Source organism: Meleagris gallopavo, chromosome 1 (assembly GCF_905368555.1).
Source record: "Meleagris gallopavo chromosome 1, MGAL_WU_HG_1.1, whole genome shotgun sequence".
Classification (NCBI taxonomy): Eukaryota; Metazoa; Chordata; class Aves; order Galliformes; family Phasianidae; genus Meleagris; species Meleagris gallopavo.
The window spans coordinates 44,831,569-44,848,197 of NC_139404.1; the positions used below are offsets into that span (position 1 = coordinate 44,831,569).

The following is a 16,629-nucleotide window of genomic DNA, read 5'->3' on the forward strand; positions in this document are numbered from 1 at the left end:
ACTGACTTTGCTTAGACTTAGAATAGCTGTCCTTGTTGCACTTATATTAAAAAAAGAGATAAATCTGATGGCAGAGACAATTTTTTAGACATTTTGCAAGAGGGAGCGCAGAACTGTTTTGAAAGGTAAAGCTCCACATAGCCAAAAATGAGAGCCACAGTGACCTGGTTATCAGTTACTGCAAAGGATGTACCACCTTCTATTTCCTCTCCAAAGATAGGGATTTCCCATACAGTGAGACAATAGTTTGCTGGGAAAAAAAATATTAACCCTTTGGATGGGCAACCCCTGATCTATGGGGCCACGCTCTGTAATATTTATTCAGCTATTGTAGCTCCCTGAAAACAGGAGAGAGACAGACTGCCTGGGAATCCTTCCTGACCCCCTAATGAGAGGAACAGATTGCAGAAGATTCAGGGGATGAAACGCCAACTAGGTAAGTGATATCCACAGATTAGTTGTCCCACTCTGCAAACTGATGTCTGCCAAACTCCAAAGCTTCTTTCATTCTAGTGGAACTGCCTAATATTTCAGAAAGCAATCAAACCGGATTAACCTGCAGGGCTTTCAGCTGGTATTCATAAGGGACGACAATGAGAAGGTACGATGTAATACTATGAGATTCACAGCTAAAACATGAGAACATAGAGAATGTAAAGTCGTCTGCGTGCCAATACTGGAAACCTGGGTAATGAATAGAGCCAGAAAAATTCTCTCTCGTTAAGAAGCGTGATTCGGTAGGACTTCCAAAGCCTACCAGAATTTTTCAAATGACTTGAATGTTAAAAACCATTGGAACTGGAAGAAGAGACAAAGACCCCACTATCTGCTTTCACATGATTGCCAGCTTCATCTGGAATGGATAAGGGTCAATGTCTTAACAGGCACGTGACAGTCTCAGCATGAAGAGAGATCTGCAGTAGATGACTGCATCAGCAGCTGTGAGATGAGCCCATATGTACATGTGTGTTGTAAGAGTGAAGAATACAGGAAGGGAATGCACACCAATAATTTTCCTCAACCAAACACCTTTGAGTTTATAAAAAACACAAGTGATGAACTTCTTTACAACAACAACAAAAACTAGCTAAGATAGGGTAAAAGTGTAATTACAATACAGCAATTAGAAACTGATAATAGAAATACCATTGATTGTAAACTTAATTCACTGTGTGCAAATCCAAACCAGGTTTAGGTAGCGCACTGTTTTAAAAGGAACATTTCTTCCACCCTAAAAAGAAAAAAAAACTAAGTAGAGGCAACTGTTATATATAAAGGTGTAAGGAATGACTGGAAGTCGTGAAAGAATGACTTCTTGATAAGAGTGAAGGCAAGCCTTCTGGTGAAAAACAAGAAATATAATCAAGGAGCATTACAGAATAAAAGCCCAATGTGGTGACTTGTTTGAATGACAGGGTTTTTCCTGGTGCTAAAATGAACTACTCACCTAAGAACAGAAGCTGTTGGTTACTCTTAGGAGAGCAGAAACTGAAGAGAATTCAGGAATCATTGTAGATAGATATTTTATATATAAGATAAATGCAAGTCTACAGCTAAGGTGGTTAAATAATCCTTCAGATTACAAGTAAGAGAACTATTAAAAGATGAGGGGCATTGAAAATATTTGTATGTGCCACACCTGCCAGACACCTGTTATATGTGATATGCTCCATCACCACTGGCATTCATAGAGGAAAACTTGGAATGAATCCAAGAAATAGCTATAAGAACTATCTAAGGTCTAAAAATCACACCTCAAATGCCAAGAAACCTCATCCTGCTTCCTTTAGCTGAGAATTTAACAAGTGAGATAGTGACAACATATTTGCGGAAACGTGAGAGATTTTCATAGTAGATGGCTCTTTAATCAAGAAACAAAGACACATTGAGATTCCACAGCTGAACTAGAAAGAAGAGTTATTATTACACTTAGAGATAACTGACTCCAGGAACATCTTGCCTATGGTTGGGATTGAGTCACCAGCTCCTACAATCAACCCAAACTCACTTTCTGAGATGCGTGGTAATTTCAGAAGAAATTTTAGACTGAATGATGGATTCCCTACCTTGTGTTACTGAGGGGACTGAAACAGAGAATCACCGTTTCTTCCCATCCAATCTTACCCAATGTTCAGAGAGGAACCCTGCATCCAGACTAGCATCACAGGTAATCAGAAAGAAAACCAAGTGTAAGAGTAGAAACACAGTTTTATTTGCACCAGTGAATTAAATAGCCGGGAGAAACAGAAGTGGGCAGAGATATCCTCTGTCCTGCTTGGATAGGGAAAGGGAGAAATCCATAAATAAAGCGACTAACAAAACTGCCACCACCAACAGGAAATCTATTGCTTATCTGTAAACAGCCAACACTACGTACAGTGCTGAAGGGGAAAAAAAATGTTTAAAAATACCAAAACTCCCAACGCTTTAAAAAAAAAAAAAAAGTTGAAAAAGGACATTTTTTTTCTAACAATAATAACCATTAGCACTGTGGGTGAATGCATACACACTCTCTTTGTCCATCTTCAGGTCACAGTACAGAGCTGACATCTGTCCCTCTGGTGAATTATCTCCTCCAGTGTGCTGAGGAAAATGTTACACCCATCCCATCCTGCTGAGTTTCTCTGTGACACTCAGCCTTGTTTGAGGGAACCATGTTCCTGTCCTACCTTCACTTGGTTTTACAGGAGGAGAGAAACATCCTGGAGCAACTTACACTGAGTAATTTGGCCTGAAAATGCCTGTTTCTGTCCGTCAGATGATAGGATTTGGCAACTAAGGATTTCACTTAAAAATGCTCATCTATTCACCTATGCAACATCATGAACGAGCAGGAAAGCCAGTATGACAATGCAGACTTGAAGAACTGTAGCAGAACAGCTCTAAGTCTCCTGTGATTTTGACACCATGTTATCTTGCCAGCCAGCATTTATACGTAGGAAAAAGGCAGGGAGAAAGAAGCTGAACAGAGTTGAAAAGTGGGAAGAGTTCACATAGCACTGTGTCTTATGCAATAAACCCAGTGGTGTTAAAAGAACGTTTTCCCAAGTTGTGAACAACCTCCACACTTGGGAATAGCGAAAGAACACAAAAAAGTTATGCTCACCTGCATCTGGCCAAGAAAATGAGGACAAAAGATTCCAGCTGCAGGAAAACAAGTTTGTGGACTGTGATCTATTACCCTAGTCCTCCTTGACAAGCCAAGCCAAAAGGATATTGAATAAACACAAAAGCCCAGTAGCCTGTCTGTTAGGCGGCACAGCCAGTTGTGCAGCCACAGCTCCATATCCTGCTCCTTGAGATGCTCCCCATGGGCAGGGGCATCTCTCCCGGGCTCCACCCCCCTTGGAATGGGCTCCAGCTGCCCAAGGCCACTCTCCTCTACGGCCCTGCAGCCTGCCTGAAGGTGATTTTCTTTCTGAACACGGAATGGCAGGAAGGCAGGGAAGTGACTCATCAGGGTGACATAAAGGGATTTTTATGGGAGCGGATCCTAGATTTAAGGTACAGGTACATAGTCAATTGCTACAGGGTAAACCAACCTGTGAATCTGATAAGTCAGCTACTCTGTAATAGCTGACCCTATGCATATTCCTGTCTTCCCACACAGAATATAAGGCTATATGTTATTGCTGTATGTTCAGGACAGATGCAAAGATCAGTGTGATGGCAGCTAATACAGAGAAACAGACAGAGTGCTGCAGACCTGTTCTCAAGCAGCTTAAATTTTCATGACTCAAATAGACATTTCAGTTCAATTCCTTTACTTTCATTTACACAAAGGTTTTATTAGATGAACACCTCAAAAAATATTTTGAGTCCATTAATTTATTTCCTGCGAATGTGCATTTGTTTTATTAAGCAGAGACTTTAATTTTTTCAGGTGTCACAATGTTAAAAAGTAAACGAGAAAGGGAGTGAGTCATGACATCCTGGAAGAGAACATGTGTAGTTTTTAAAATACAAGGGAGAATGATGGTTTCCAGCCACCACATTTTTAGAAAACATCCTAAACAAACTGCAAAAGAAAAACATTAATTTCAAAATCTCAGGTTGTCCAGCAACTTGTTGAAATAACACAGGAAAGTTGGGGAAAACTTTAGGATAAGTGCAAGAGACACATAAACAACCTTTTAAGATCACATCTGGAGATAAGGCCAAGTAACTATAATAGGAGTTGACATATTGGAGGGTTAAAGGGGCATTAAGCCCCGTGGGCTCCATTTCTTCAGCCCTTGAAAGCAATGAGGTTTGATTGGAAAAGTCACATTGCTTTTGTTTATTCTGTTCCTGCTAATTTTTTTTTTCCTTTGATTTACATTTTTGACATTAAAATGCACTACATATTTCTCATTGCTGCTGTCAAGTCAGATTTTGAATCTGAGCTGTATGTTCTGCCTACATTAAATAATCAGTATCGATTCACAAATAAGGGCTGTTTCTTCAGCAAGAAATAATAACTGTCAAACTCATAACTCAGCTTTTGTTTTTCCCTTTTAAAGGCAAAGCACATACTTGGAGACAGCACAATAGATTCAGGCAGAAAATGACTATATGTGATTTCATCAGCATCACATACAATAATGTGCAGCACACGAGCAAGCACTGCAACATTAGCTGCAACTGAAAGGTGAAACCATCCACAGGTTTCTCATTGCAGCACAATTGGTTTTAAATTATCTACAAGTGTTTTAAGTAAGCGCTATAGTTACTTAACTCTGAAGAAGTCCAGATTTACATATACATTTTTGTAAGTGAAGGCAACAGCTACGAAAGAACTGCTTTACCTATCAGTGAGTAACAGCCAGCTTTGGGCTGAGATTTAATTGAAACAATTTTGTGGAGGAAATAGAAAAAAAAAAACAGAAAAAGCACAGTGTCATGTAGAGAGGCACAAGGCAAGCTGCAGCAGAGCTGAGGCTGGGCCACTGCTGCCTTCCACAGCTTCAGGAAACGGGCAGAGGCTGTGAGAGATCTTCTCTCCCCACCTCAGGTATCACTGTCCCTTCCAGAGAGTCCTGCTTACCAAGCTGAAGTCACATATCTCTGCAAATCTTAACCTCAAATACTGAATCAATACTGATGACACTCTACCAAATTGCTTTGTTGTGGAGTTACCTTAAAACAAGACACCAGAGAAATCCTCCAGCCCTCCAAGCTGACTTGGATGAAAAGCAGAAGGCAATACAAGTCCCACCTGAAAGCTTCACATGAACACTTACACATTTAATCCGCATTATCACCCAATTATCAGAAAGCTATTTTACACAGCACGAAAACAGCGTAATGACTGAATTTGCAGTTTAAATAATTTCAATGTAGGAAATAGATCCCAAAGGTCATTGGACTGAAACCAAAACGGAGGTGGTGATGTGTTTCTATTTAAGCACCAGCCTTATAAAGCATGTCTATGTATTTCAGAAGTCTAATTCTGTAACAGCACATAGAGGCAGATGTGCAGCCTTTACAAGTGTCTCCTCAGCGCTCAGTCTCCTTAGCCGTGCCCTGCCCATGAGCTTCTTATCCAAACTGCCAAAAGCTGTCACACCACTGTCAACGAGATCATGAATCTCTGATCCCGTTCTGCCTGTTCCCCAGATTATGTGAGGGTAAGAAAATATCTATCACATAGCTTATATTCTTCACCCGCCATCAACACCCTCTACAGCCTCTCACCTTCACCATCATGCCCACCAGCACTCCCTATGCCTTCCCCTTCTAATTCCTCACTAAAATTCACATTTTCCAGAAGCCTTCCCACTTTCCCCTTACAAATACTCCCCAGCATCCTTTTCTCTTTTGCTTTCCAAGTGACTTTGCTCACATGAATCCCTCCCTTTCCACCTTTCCCACTCAATCCATCACAACATGACCCTAACAGCACAGCAGACCCTGCAAGCCCTGCAGTGACTACTAGTTCCTGGCAACCCACCCAGACTACAGAAACTTACTGCTGTATCCAATTTAATTTTCACAGCCCAGCTCTAAGCTCTTGGGCACCCCCTAACACAGATCTTCTATTTGCACAGCTGTTTAACTCTTAAAAAAAAAAAATAAGGCAGCAGTGAATTGTACTACCAGTAGCACTACTTAATAATGTGAACATGCAATCCAGCTGTTAAGTGGAGGTGATATGCCGTTTTATTACCCGGTTTTCAGAGCTAACCAAAATCAGTTCCATTGGGGATAAATGAAATGGCGCGGAAGGATGCATTCTATGGCTCTTGACTTTCCAGTAAATTATGATTATCCAAGAGAGCCCAGAAAACTTAATTAATGCTAGATTAGAAAACAAATTGGCATATTTGAGAGGAAAACACTGAGAACCTGGCTTCTGGTTTTGCTTGAAATCCATATTCCTTTCGGTTTAAAACAGCCCTCCCCCCAGATCCTTACAGGAAACACTTTGCTGCTCCAGGCTTGCACTGTAATTAGTCGTTTCCACTCAATACATCATGATTCCACAGGGCATCTTTTCAATGCAGAAATGACTCCCATCCCCATCTTCAAGCAGCCTAAGAAAGGAACCCACTAATGCACCAGATGGGTGAACAAAAGTACTGCTAACACACAACCGGATAAACAAGCAGAAAGGAAAGCACCCTCAACTCCCCTCAGCACGGGGAGCTCTGCTTTTAAACCAGGAATTTGCCTCGCAGCTCTTTTGGCCGCTGAAAACGGTAAAGGGAAGCGGGAGGAATGGCAGCAGGTCGGTACGGCAGGAACGGGACGTTCTGCACCTAAGGGTGAAAGCTGGGAAGGGACTCTGTCAGGGGGTGCGATGACAGGACAAGGAGGAACGGCTTTTAACGGACAGAGGGGAGATTTCGGATAGACGTTAGGGGGAAGATTTTCACTCAGATAGCGGTGAGGCAGTGGCACAGGCTGCCCGGAGGCACTCACGGCCAGCCAGGACAGAGCTTCATCTGGCGGGAGGTGTCCCTGCCCACGGCTGGGACCGGTCGGGCCGCAGGATCTCTTCAGCACAAGTCGTCGGAGCGCTTCCCAGCCCAGGGCCGGAGCCCGCAGGCACCCACCGGAGCCAGGGCTGTCCTGCCAGCAAAGCTCCCGGCCCGGCAACCGCTCCCGCGACGGCGGCACCGAGCGGCGTCGTCGGGCAGTGACAGCCGCCGCGCCGGGCTGCTCCGCCGTGCCGGGAGCGAACTTCGGGGCGGCCCCGAGGGCGCCGCGCTGGGACGGGACGGGCCGGGACGGGCCGGCACCGGAGCGCGGCGATGCCCGGCGTCGTCGTCCCGCCCGCCTTCCCCCCCCGGCCGCTCCCCAACTTTCCCCGGCACTCACCGGCGGAGCTCATGGCGCTCCCCGCACCGCACCGCTCCGTTCCGCGCTCCCCTGTCCGTCACGGCGCGGCCCCGCTCGGGGCCTGGCAGCAGGAGCCCATTGTCCGCCCGCGCCGCCCCCCAGCAGCGCCCTCCGCCCGCTCCCGCATAACGCCCCGCGGCGGGCGGCACACTGAGCGCAAACAGCGCCCGCCGCGCGCCCCGCAACCGCCGCTCCGTACGCGGCGGCGCCCCCTGCCGGGCGCCTGCCCGCCCCGCCCAGCGCCCGCCTCCCCGCCTCCCCGCCGCCCTGCCCCTTTCCCCCCGCCCCCCGTCTGGAAGCGGGCGCGCCGTGCCCGCCGGGAGCTGTAGTTCCGCCGGCCGTGAGGCGGGGAAGGTGCCGCCGCCGGCGGGGCGGACTCCGTTTCCCAGCGTGCCCACAGGGGGTGGCATGGCGGCGGGAGGATGACACCGGAGTTTGACGAAGAAGTGGTGTTTGAGGTGGGCGCGGGGGCGACCCGGGGCGGGCTGGGCACGCATCTCTCCGCCCCTCTCCGGGGCGTTGCGGGGCGGCCCCAGGTGACCGCTGGGCGCGGAGCGCGGCCGGGGGCCGCGGAGGGGAGCGCCGCCCCGGGAGGCCCGAGGGCCGCATCAGCGGCGGCAGGGCCGGGCGGGGGTAAAGCGCGGAGCCGGAGCGGCGGGGAGGGGATGGAATGGAGGTGTGCCGGCGGTGCGCCGTTCTGTGGGGCGAGATGGGGCAGGGACAAAGGGTCCGAGACCTCTTTGGGCCGACGAACCGTGTGTGGAAAGCAGCCTGACTCGCAGGAGAGGTGCGTGTGCGCACGCACACCGTGTCCAAGTGCTGCTCCGTCTTTCTAACGGCTTTATTGCTTACAGTCTGCGTAAAGCATTGTATTGCATCATACATCGCCGTTCTTAGTTATCTCTACAATACCGTGTAGATCTTATTTAAATCAATGGGTAAATACATTGGTTATCATTGGGTAAGTACGTTCAGTGACCAAATGGGATCGATTTGCAGTAGATCATTGTAACTGCATCTCCCTGCTGGCCACAACTATTCTTTAGACATCTAGAAGATGTGGTTATATAGAAATACTGTCTTTAAAGTAATTAATTATAATAAGAAAGCCTCTGGTTTTACCAGGATGACAATAGCTCCTTACATGAGGAATACTTTTTTTTTCCAGCTGTGTAAGTACTGCCTGCTCATGGCTTTGGTCTGTAGCTCATGGCTTTGGTCTGTAGCACAAAGTTGATATCCACAATCAGCCTTGAGTGCAATCAGTAGTGCCTGACCCTTTTGTTGCTGTGGTGTTAAATCATTTCCTTGAATGGTGTAAAGCTTTGGTGAGAATTTATTACACAGATGCAGTGCCTGCCCTCTGCACTCACTGCTTTAGTAGAAGTGATGCTTGACTTATAGTTTCACAGTTCATGCAACACTTAGAGTTTTGATTAAAACAGGGGGAGGGAGTAAAAGATCTCCTGGCATGTGCATTTGCACTTGACTATTTTCTGTGTTTCTTGGTAGTGCATTTCTTTTGCTATTAGAGTCCCTTGGTGCATTGCTATGTTAAGTGTGTGTGTATGCAGAATTTACTATGTCACTTTTGTTACACTTTCATTTAATGCAGAATTTACTATGTCACTTTTGTTACACTTTCATTTAATAGTGTCCAGCTTATCTTCCTCCCAAGTCGGCAGTCACTTTTGCAAGGAGACCTTCAGGATGTGGACGTAGGTTACTGTGAGTGACTGTTTTCTCTGAGCTTCTGGCACTCCTGTGAGCAAAACATTGGACAATGTTATAAGCAGTGGTGACAGATTTAGCAATATACATAGCATCAGCTCTTTGTTTACAAAGCTAGTCATATTCTCTTTCTCCTTCTGACTTACACGTACCTTCAAACCATAGAAAGGCATGTTTTGGTAGATTTCCTGTTCTAAGCAGCTGAACTCTTCTTGTACTGAACTCAGTGTGTACTGGAACAGGTTGCTCAGGGAGGTTGCGGATGCCCCATCCCTGGAGGCATTCAAGGCCAGGCTGGATGTGGCTCTGAGCAGCCTGGTCTGGTGGTTGGCGACCCTGCACATGGCAGGGGGGTTGAAACTATTTGATCATTGTGGTCCTTTTCAACCCAGGCCGTTCTATGATTCTATTCCTGGGAACATCTGTGGAAGTTTTAGCCTATTTTCTTATTGTTTCTTGCTTGCATTTAGTCTAATTGTTCTTTTCTTATCATGTCTTAGAGTCTCTGGATAGTTTCCTTGGAATGCAAGTGTATATCAGATGGCAACATGGGTATTAGCATAGAGAAAGAAACAGACAAAGCAGGGAAGACATCTTTTTGTGTTCTTGACAACTCCTAGTCTGAGGCCTCTTTTGTAAGAGCAGAGAAACTCCTGACAGAGGAAGAACACTGAGAAATGCCAGGATTTTGGACAACTCTTGGGGCAGCATACAATCTCAACAGAGCTGCTGTAAAGAAAATATGTGAGTGTGGGCTCGGAGCCTACTGCACTTCTACCTCTGTCTCAAACCTTTAGTATTTTCTTTCTTCTCCTCCTTTTCTTTTCTGTCCACTGAGGTACCAAGACACAGTATGACTCAACATCTCTTCTGTTCACCCATGGTAGAAGTTAAGGTTTCTGTTTCAGTGTGACTCGTGTTGGAACAGCCAGCACCTTACAATAATTTCTGTTGTGATACTGCTCTGTAAAGTCCTCCAGTGTGGAAACAGCTCATAGAATCACAGAGTATCCTGGCTCCACACACAAACTACAGAAAGCTCAAACCCTGTGTCTAAAAGCACTGTCCAAATACTTTAAGTCCAGCAGCTTGGGGCTTTGCTCTCTGCCCTGAGGAGCCTGTTCTGTGCCCAGCCCCCCTCTGGTGAAGAACTCTCCCCTGACACAGCTGCATGCTGTTTCTTGGGTCCCGTTGCTGTAACCAGAGAAGAACTAATGAGAGTTACTTGTTTCTTTTGTTTCACTAAAATTACCTAGAAAAGATGGACAATTTTCCTAGGTAAAGATGAATACAATGTTACTTGAGCGAAGATCAGAAAGAGAGAGGCTGAGACAGCTTTGTGGCAGCGGGTTTACTGATATATGTTATGGGTATGAGGGTCCTGCCGGCTCCAGAAGCTGTGCATGGGAAAAGTTTCATTGATATTGTACATAGGTATGAAAATGATAACCTGTTTACTAGATACAGTGTTTTTTAAATCTTTGAAATTTATGTGTCTGCATCAGTTAAATTGAAAAAGCAAACTACCTGACTGTGCCACCCTATTGGTGTGCTTCCCTGCACCTGTCAACTGTACAGCACTTTAGTATTTTCTTGTAATGCCCTTGACACCTGCCTGGTAATCTTTATACTTTTCCATTCCAATTATGCTTACTATTTCCCTTTACACATACAGTGCAAAAGGCGTCATACAACAGCAGGATAACTCACTTTGCTAGATCCCTCGTGTTCATGAGGCATTTCCAGTATGATCTTTCAGTTGGTTGGGAGCATGCTGAAAGCTGTCCTCTTCCTGCTCAATAGTCAAGTCTTTGCTGGGCCTGGTAGGTGCCTGGCATGCTGGTATTCTAAGCCAAAGTGGCTGGAAGTACCATAGTTCCTTGAGTACTACATTTGAGGTTGCTGTCACCTAATGTAAGTGCACCAACCTGGGGAAAAGGCTCTTTGTTACAGCTTTCAAAAAATTCCTACATTCCTGAAAGTGAGTATTGATCACAATTCTTATATCAAAGAAATGTTGCCATCAATGTTCTAACAAATGCATAATCAGGAAGGAAGAGCTCCTTTGCATTTTCCATGCTCAAACAGAATGGGGAGCGCGTCACCTGTTCCACATCACGGTTATGTCCAGTGTTATTTACTGCACGTTTTTCAAGTCATAGCTCTGTCCATTGGGCTCAAATATATCAATGACCACTGGCTGCGTTATAAATTTTGCCACATCAAACAGATGATGGTTCACTGAAAGGTATTTATGAGCTTCTGAAGACCACTGATACTTATCAAATAGCTCTGAAGGAAAACGAGCACAAGGAAGCTATCACTGCCCTGGGAAAACAGTGTTTTTCATGCAGAAATTCAAGAGCCATCTCTGTGATTGGATAATAATGAGTGATGGTCACTTTACTGGTCAGAAGAATTCCTACACCACCCAGAGATTCTCATTCACTGTCTGCAAGTCTTCTTCTGCTCATGTTTTTACGTTTGTTCCAATTCAGTTCTTACTTCTTAACTTCAATCCTTGCATCTGTTCTGCTTTACAGTCAGTTGCTCTTCTAATGGAAATGCTAGAAATATGAGGGAAAAGGGGGCAGAACTCAAGAGACACAGAAGTGCCCCTGATATACTTGGCACGTATTTGCCTGCCAGCAGTGTGCAAATCAAAAATTGCTTTAATGTAGAGCAAATTATGGAAAAAAATGTTTTATTCATGCCATGTTGTTTTATTGAAGATTATAAGGTAGGGTAGAGGAAACTTGATGATAAGTTACTTGAGATGAGGTTTTTCACAACCCAAAGAGAGATTCGTTTGCTTGGACAAATTTGTTTCTTGATTTCTTTTAATTTTTGAATATATAAATTTAAAATGTTTATTAGAACTATCTAAATTTATGCATCATTATTCCAGTGGGAGGACTGTGTCAGAACTTCATTGTTTTGATAGTAACTGCCACCTACTTTCTGATTCAAAATTCATTCATGGCTTCTTTATAGTTGCACTTTTCCTAATGTTATCCATTAACATGTACCGTTCTTTTACATCTCCTGAATTTATCTCTCAACGTATTCATAGAAAGCAATCCTATTTTGGCTAAGGATTTTGCTTAACTGACTAATCCAATATATTTAGTCTCCTTTTACAGAATGTGTTTTCTTGTTATTCACTGCTTCAAGCTTGAATTCGTCTTTCTACCCATGAGCCTGCAGTGTGATATTCAGTGTTCTTCATGGGGTCTTGTAGAACTGTAGGTACTTGTTTCTGCTGGGAATGCTTTGATTCTTGCATCGTAGGCCTACAGGCAACTTTTTCAAGTGTTCATACTGTTGATTCAGTTATAATGCTACTCATGTTTCTACTTTAATCATCAGCTTCCACATTACTGGAGCAATTGTTTGTATTAGTCATTGTATGTAAGATCTTGCTGTTGTCTACTGTTAATTTGTATGCCATTATCACTCAAGGTACCCCCTCAAGATCATCCAGGTCTTTATGTATGATGTTTCTACATGTGCTTTTCTACACGTGATGTTACTTGGTGTTACCAGAACATTTCATTAGCATTCTCTTGGTATGAAGATGAAGCTTTGATCGAAGTCTGATCCTGGAGGAGCTCCATTTGTAACTGTCTGACCTGATGGTTTTCTATTCCACACAACCCACTGTTATCTTTGTCATTTGTGTATTTAGTTCATTTTGTATCTTAACTGATATGGCATGGTACTGAGAGCCCATTCCCCGCAAGGCATAGTATCAAAAGTCCATATAGACTTCCTCAATTTCCATTATTTAGAAAACGAGCTGTCTCATCAAAGGATTTGATGCCGTCTACCTCTGGTGAACTCATGTGGTATCTTTGCTGTTGATCTATTCTCTTCTTTGTCTTTGAATTTTGCAAGGAAGATTAATTATGTGCAGTAGCATGCCGGCTTTTGATCAGATTCATAGAACTGACATACTGCTTTTTTCTTCTTGGCAGCGTGTCTGCTGTTTTCCACTTGCAAGTTTATAGATTTATTAAAAAATCTTTTCTGCCGGATCTTTGATCTAATGTGCCCATTCTTTCAGAACACTGCGATGAAGGTGATCCAAATACTATTCCATAAGTGCACTTTCAGCTCGTAGTCCTGCTTGCAGCTAAGTCATTTGTCCTATATTTTAACGAGCTTGTGCAATATTGTTTTGTGTTTGGGTCGTTAAAGCTATGCTCACGAAGTCACAGGATGGCTCAGAAAGGGACTTTGACTTCCTAAACACAGTGATTTTTGTCACTTGGCAGGGTTAGAAATGCATTTTTTTTTTTTAAATCTCTAATGTTATAAGTTATGAAAAAGGGACTGGCCTCATAGCCTCAGTGGTAGTGTCTATAGTGCTCCCTCAGCAGGATTATTTTCACTGAATATCTTCTTTACACTTATGTAGAGGTTTGCGAGTGGAACTGTAAGCAAGATCGTGAAACTGACTTGACTATAAACTAGGTGGCTAAGAAAGACGGGAGGGAAAAAATACCTTGATGTTATTTTTTCAATCAGATTGTTTCATGTTTTATCTCGCCACTTGGCTGTATAAATATTACCATTAGTGTTCTGAAATGGTACTGCACCTTTCATCTGCACCCGCTGCTAATGTCAGGTTAAATTGGCCGTGTAACTGCAGCCTGGAGCGATCCCTCTGCTGCAAGTCGTGCACTGTAGAGGCACCTGAGCCAGTGGCAAGTGGACTAATTCAGTTGTTTTGCTTCTCAGCAGTCTACTGTGAGGAAAGGGAGGATAGACTGTGCTCTCTTTTCATCACATCGCTGGGAGGAGGCAGGTGGTAGCAAAGTGAAAACAGAAGAAACTACCGGCTTAAATCTATGTAAGAAACCTTCTGGTGATGGTGGGTGCCAAGTATACTCATCAGGCATTTTTGAATAACGTTAATGCTTTATCTAAGCAGGCAGAGGAAGGTATTGTATTGTGGTGTGCAAACCCATATTGCCATTATTATTCCTAACAGCAGATTTGAAGACAAAAGTACATGCTGATTCACAGTAATTTATTTTTTAGAACTCTTGGTCCAAAAATTTGGAATCTTCTGTGCTAATTACTCCAGGGTCATTTTTATAGGAGAGTTAATACTGTAGTACTGTTCCCACCATTTTGTCATGAACCAACTTCCTTGAGACACCCAAAGTATAAAATCTATCACTGTGCTCGGTTGGATGGGGCCAACCAAGGAACATTCTATTGCTTTACCAGTCAGATGCATTAACTTCGTGAATTTCATTGTGTGTGTAAATGAAAGTAAGAATCTGTTAGCATTAGTAACCAATATAAAAGCAACTATGAGTTTCATGTGACAGCTCAGTGTGGTGGCTTGTGCAGTCAGTGACTTCCCACCCAAGGCTCCAGGTCTGTGGCAGGCCTCTTTCTCTGTCTTCCAGGGAGGATACGTTTACCTCTTCTGCCTTCAGTTTTTCAGTTATTATTAATTTCTGTCTTTGACAGAGAGGTCAGCTTTTGTATTCACAAGTCCATTTTTGATTGGGTAAATAGCAGTGGGAGCTTTGGATTAATGAGATGCAGAGCTTTCCTAGCATGTAAGACTACTCCATAAGACTTTTCCATTATGGCAGCAATGTGCCACCTCCTGCTGAAAATGCAAAGGAAAGAGCTTTCCCATTCCACAAGTTCAGTGACATGGAACTGTGCATGGATTATGAAGCTCTTCAGAATGCAGAAGTGCAATTAGAGATATACCGTGCATCAGAAAATATCCAGGAATACATTATGGCTTCAAAGTAGTTCTCGGAAACTGTTTCTAAATCACATGGTGGTGTAGCATTGAAGAGACCAAAGCCTGCCTACTGTGGCGGTGAAAATAGAATAGAAAATGTAAATGATTCTTTCACTGTCGAAGTCAGTCTAATATTAGCCCTGCCAGTGACTGGCTGCTCGTCAGTCGGATGAAAGGAGGAGGTAGCTGCCAGCCAGGAGAATAAGACCAAGGCTTTTAAATACTGTTGTTTGGGAAATCTTATTAATGACTTCATGTAAGATCGATGTGCAGTAATTCTTTCAGGCAGTATCTTTTTAAAAGCCTTTAGCAATCTGTCATCCTCGCCTCCCTCCCCCCCCAGTTATAAAGCCACATTAGTCAGGAGAAATTGCACAGTCCTGGGAAGTTTCAAACTGCATCAGCTGATGCTGTCAGGAAAATGCTACTGTGCAGGAGCACAGGTGTGATTGCATTGACTGCTACTCTTCATCCTCGGCTCGGGTCATCCTGGAGGGACGAGTGGAACGAAACGGGGAGGTGGGCGAGATTCTGTCGGATGCGTGGGAACAGTACAGGAGAGAAAAATGGAATGCCCTCGTCCAGGAGACAAAGATCGCGCTGTCTGTAAGTGCTAGCTCAACTTTTCCAAGTTATGTTTTGAGAGAGAGGGAGAGATTTCGATACGGTTTATTTGGTTGGGAGCTTTGCCACCTGTTAAGCTCATCTGTTAGGCTTTGTAGATAAGCAAAATCTTTTTCAAACCGAGAATTCAGAGCTTGTTGTCTGTTTGGAGGTTGTTTGATGGTGTTCCTGGACCACTCAGCTTTGGAAAATATTTCTGTATTTTAAGAAGAGATCTTTAAACCCTTTATTTTGTGCACTCACATTAGATGTTACTTTTAAGGTTATTCTGCTGCGTTAGCTATGGTTGGAAGCTGGAGCAAGGGGTTACTAGGTAGTAAATTTTATCTTAGTAAAGGATTTGGGGTGTGAGAAGACCCCATCTCTAATGGAGAAATCTCTAACGGAGAAATCCTGAGTCATTTAGTTCACGATGCATCAGCAAAAATAATTTGGGTGTGGCTTTCATATTCAGCTGCTATTGTAACAAAACCATGACAGCTAACAACATTCTGTTATTTGTGATTACAAAAGTTTTTTCTCAGAATATGCATAAAATGCACATATTGAAGCACAGTATTTGTGTTTGCTGCAATAGATAAAAGATATTTGAGAAAATATCAATAAGAAATCAGCTCTCTTCTGCAACTAAGAAATCCCCTATGATAATAACCTTCCCATCATGTAGCAGTATACAGTATTGTGTGTTTGATTTTTTTGTTAATGTTTGACTCACTTTTGGTATTTATTTTTGGTGTAGGCTTAGAGTTGTGAACAAGATGATTGATCTTTGGTTCAGTGTAGGAGCTGGATTTTTTTCTAAGTCAGTGCTGTGTGCAAAGTGCTTTGAAATAAGGCTTGGAAAAGGGGTAAAGAACAGAATCTTGGGATTAGATTGAGACTCAACTGCTTTCAACGGTCAAAAATTACAGTTGTCATTAAACATAAGTATTTGAGTGAAATGTAAAATATGTAGGCTGAGAGAGCTGTGAATAAGGAGGAAAGGGAATTTTTTTTCTTGATTCTGGACATGAGAGCTAATATAAACCTACAGTATATTATAAATTTCTGTTTACAGTTGGATGTCTTTGCAGTGTGACATGGTAGTGAATTAGAAAAGTTATACAGAAATAAGCAGGAGTTTTTGTTGTTCCTGTTGTTCCCAGAAAACCCAACTTCTTAAAATCTGGGAAAGC

General features: G+C 43.5%; 2 protein-coding genes across 6 annotated transcripts in view; one reads left to right on the forward strand and one right to left on the reverse strand.

Moving 5' to 3' along the window:
• FGD6 (FYVE, RhoGEF and PH domain containing 6) overlaps positions 1–7,573 on the reverse strand; it is a 67,732-nt gene extending 60,159 nt beyond the window's left edge. The window contains exon 1 of the mRNA XM_085223216.1: positions 7,303–7,573. Coding sequence (XP_085079342.1) covers positions 7,303–7,315 — 13 coding nt within the window. The 5' untranslated portion in view covers positions 7,316–7,573. The remainder of the gene's footprint in view (positions 1–7,302) is intronic.
• A 42-nt stretch (positions 7,574–7,615) lies between these two features.
• Positions 7,616–16,629, forward strand: part of VEZT (vezatin, adherens junctions transmembrane protein) — a 57,584-nt gene continuing 48,570 nt past the window's right edge. For 3 of the 5 annotated variants that reach the window (XR_014883161.1, XM_085223224.1, XM_085223234.1), the window contains exon 1: positions 7,621–7,781. Coding sequence is in view for 4 of the 5 variants with exons in the window: in XM_085223224.1 (XP_085079350.1) it covers positions 7,746–7,781 (36 nt within the window). In the remaining variant the exon portion in view is untranslated. Of the gene's footprint in view, positions 7,782–16,629 lie in introns of all 5 variants that reach the window. The other 2 variants (XM_085223241.1, XM_085223252.1) reach the window with 1 other exon arrangement.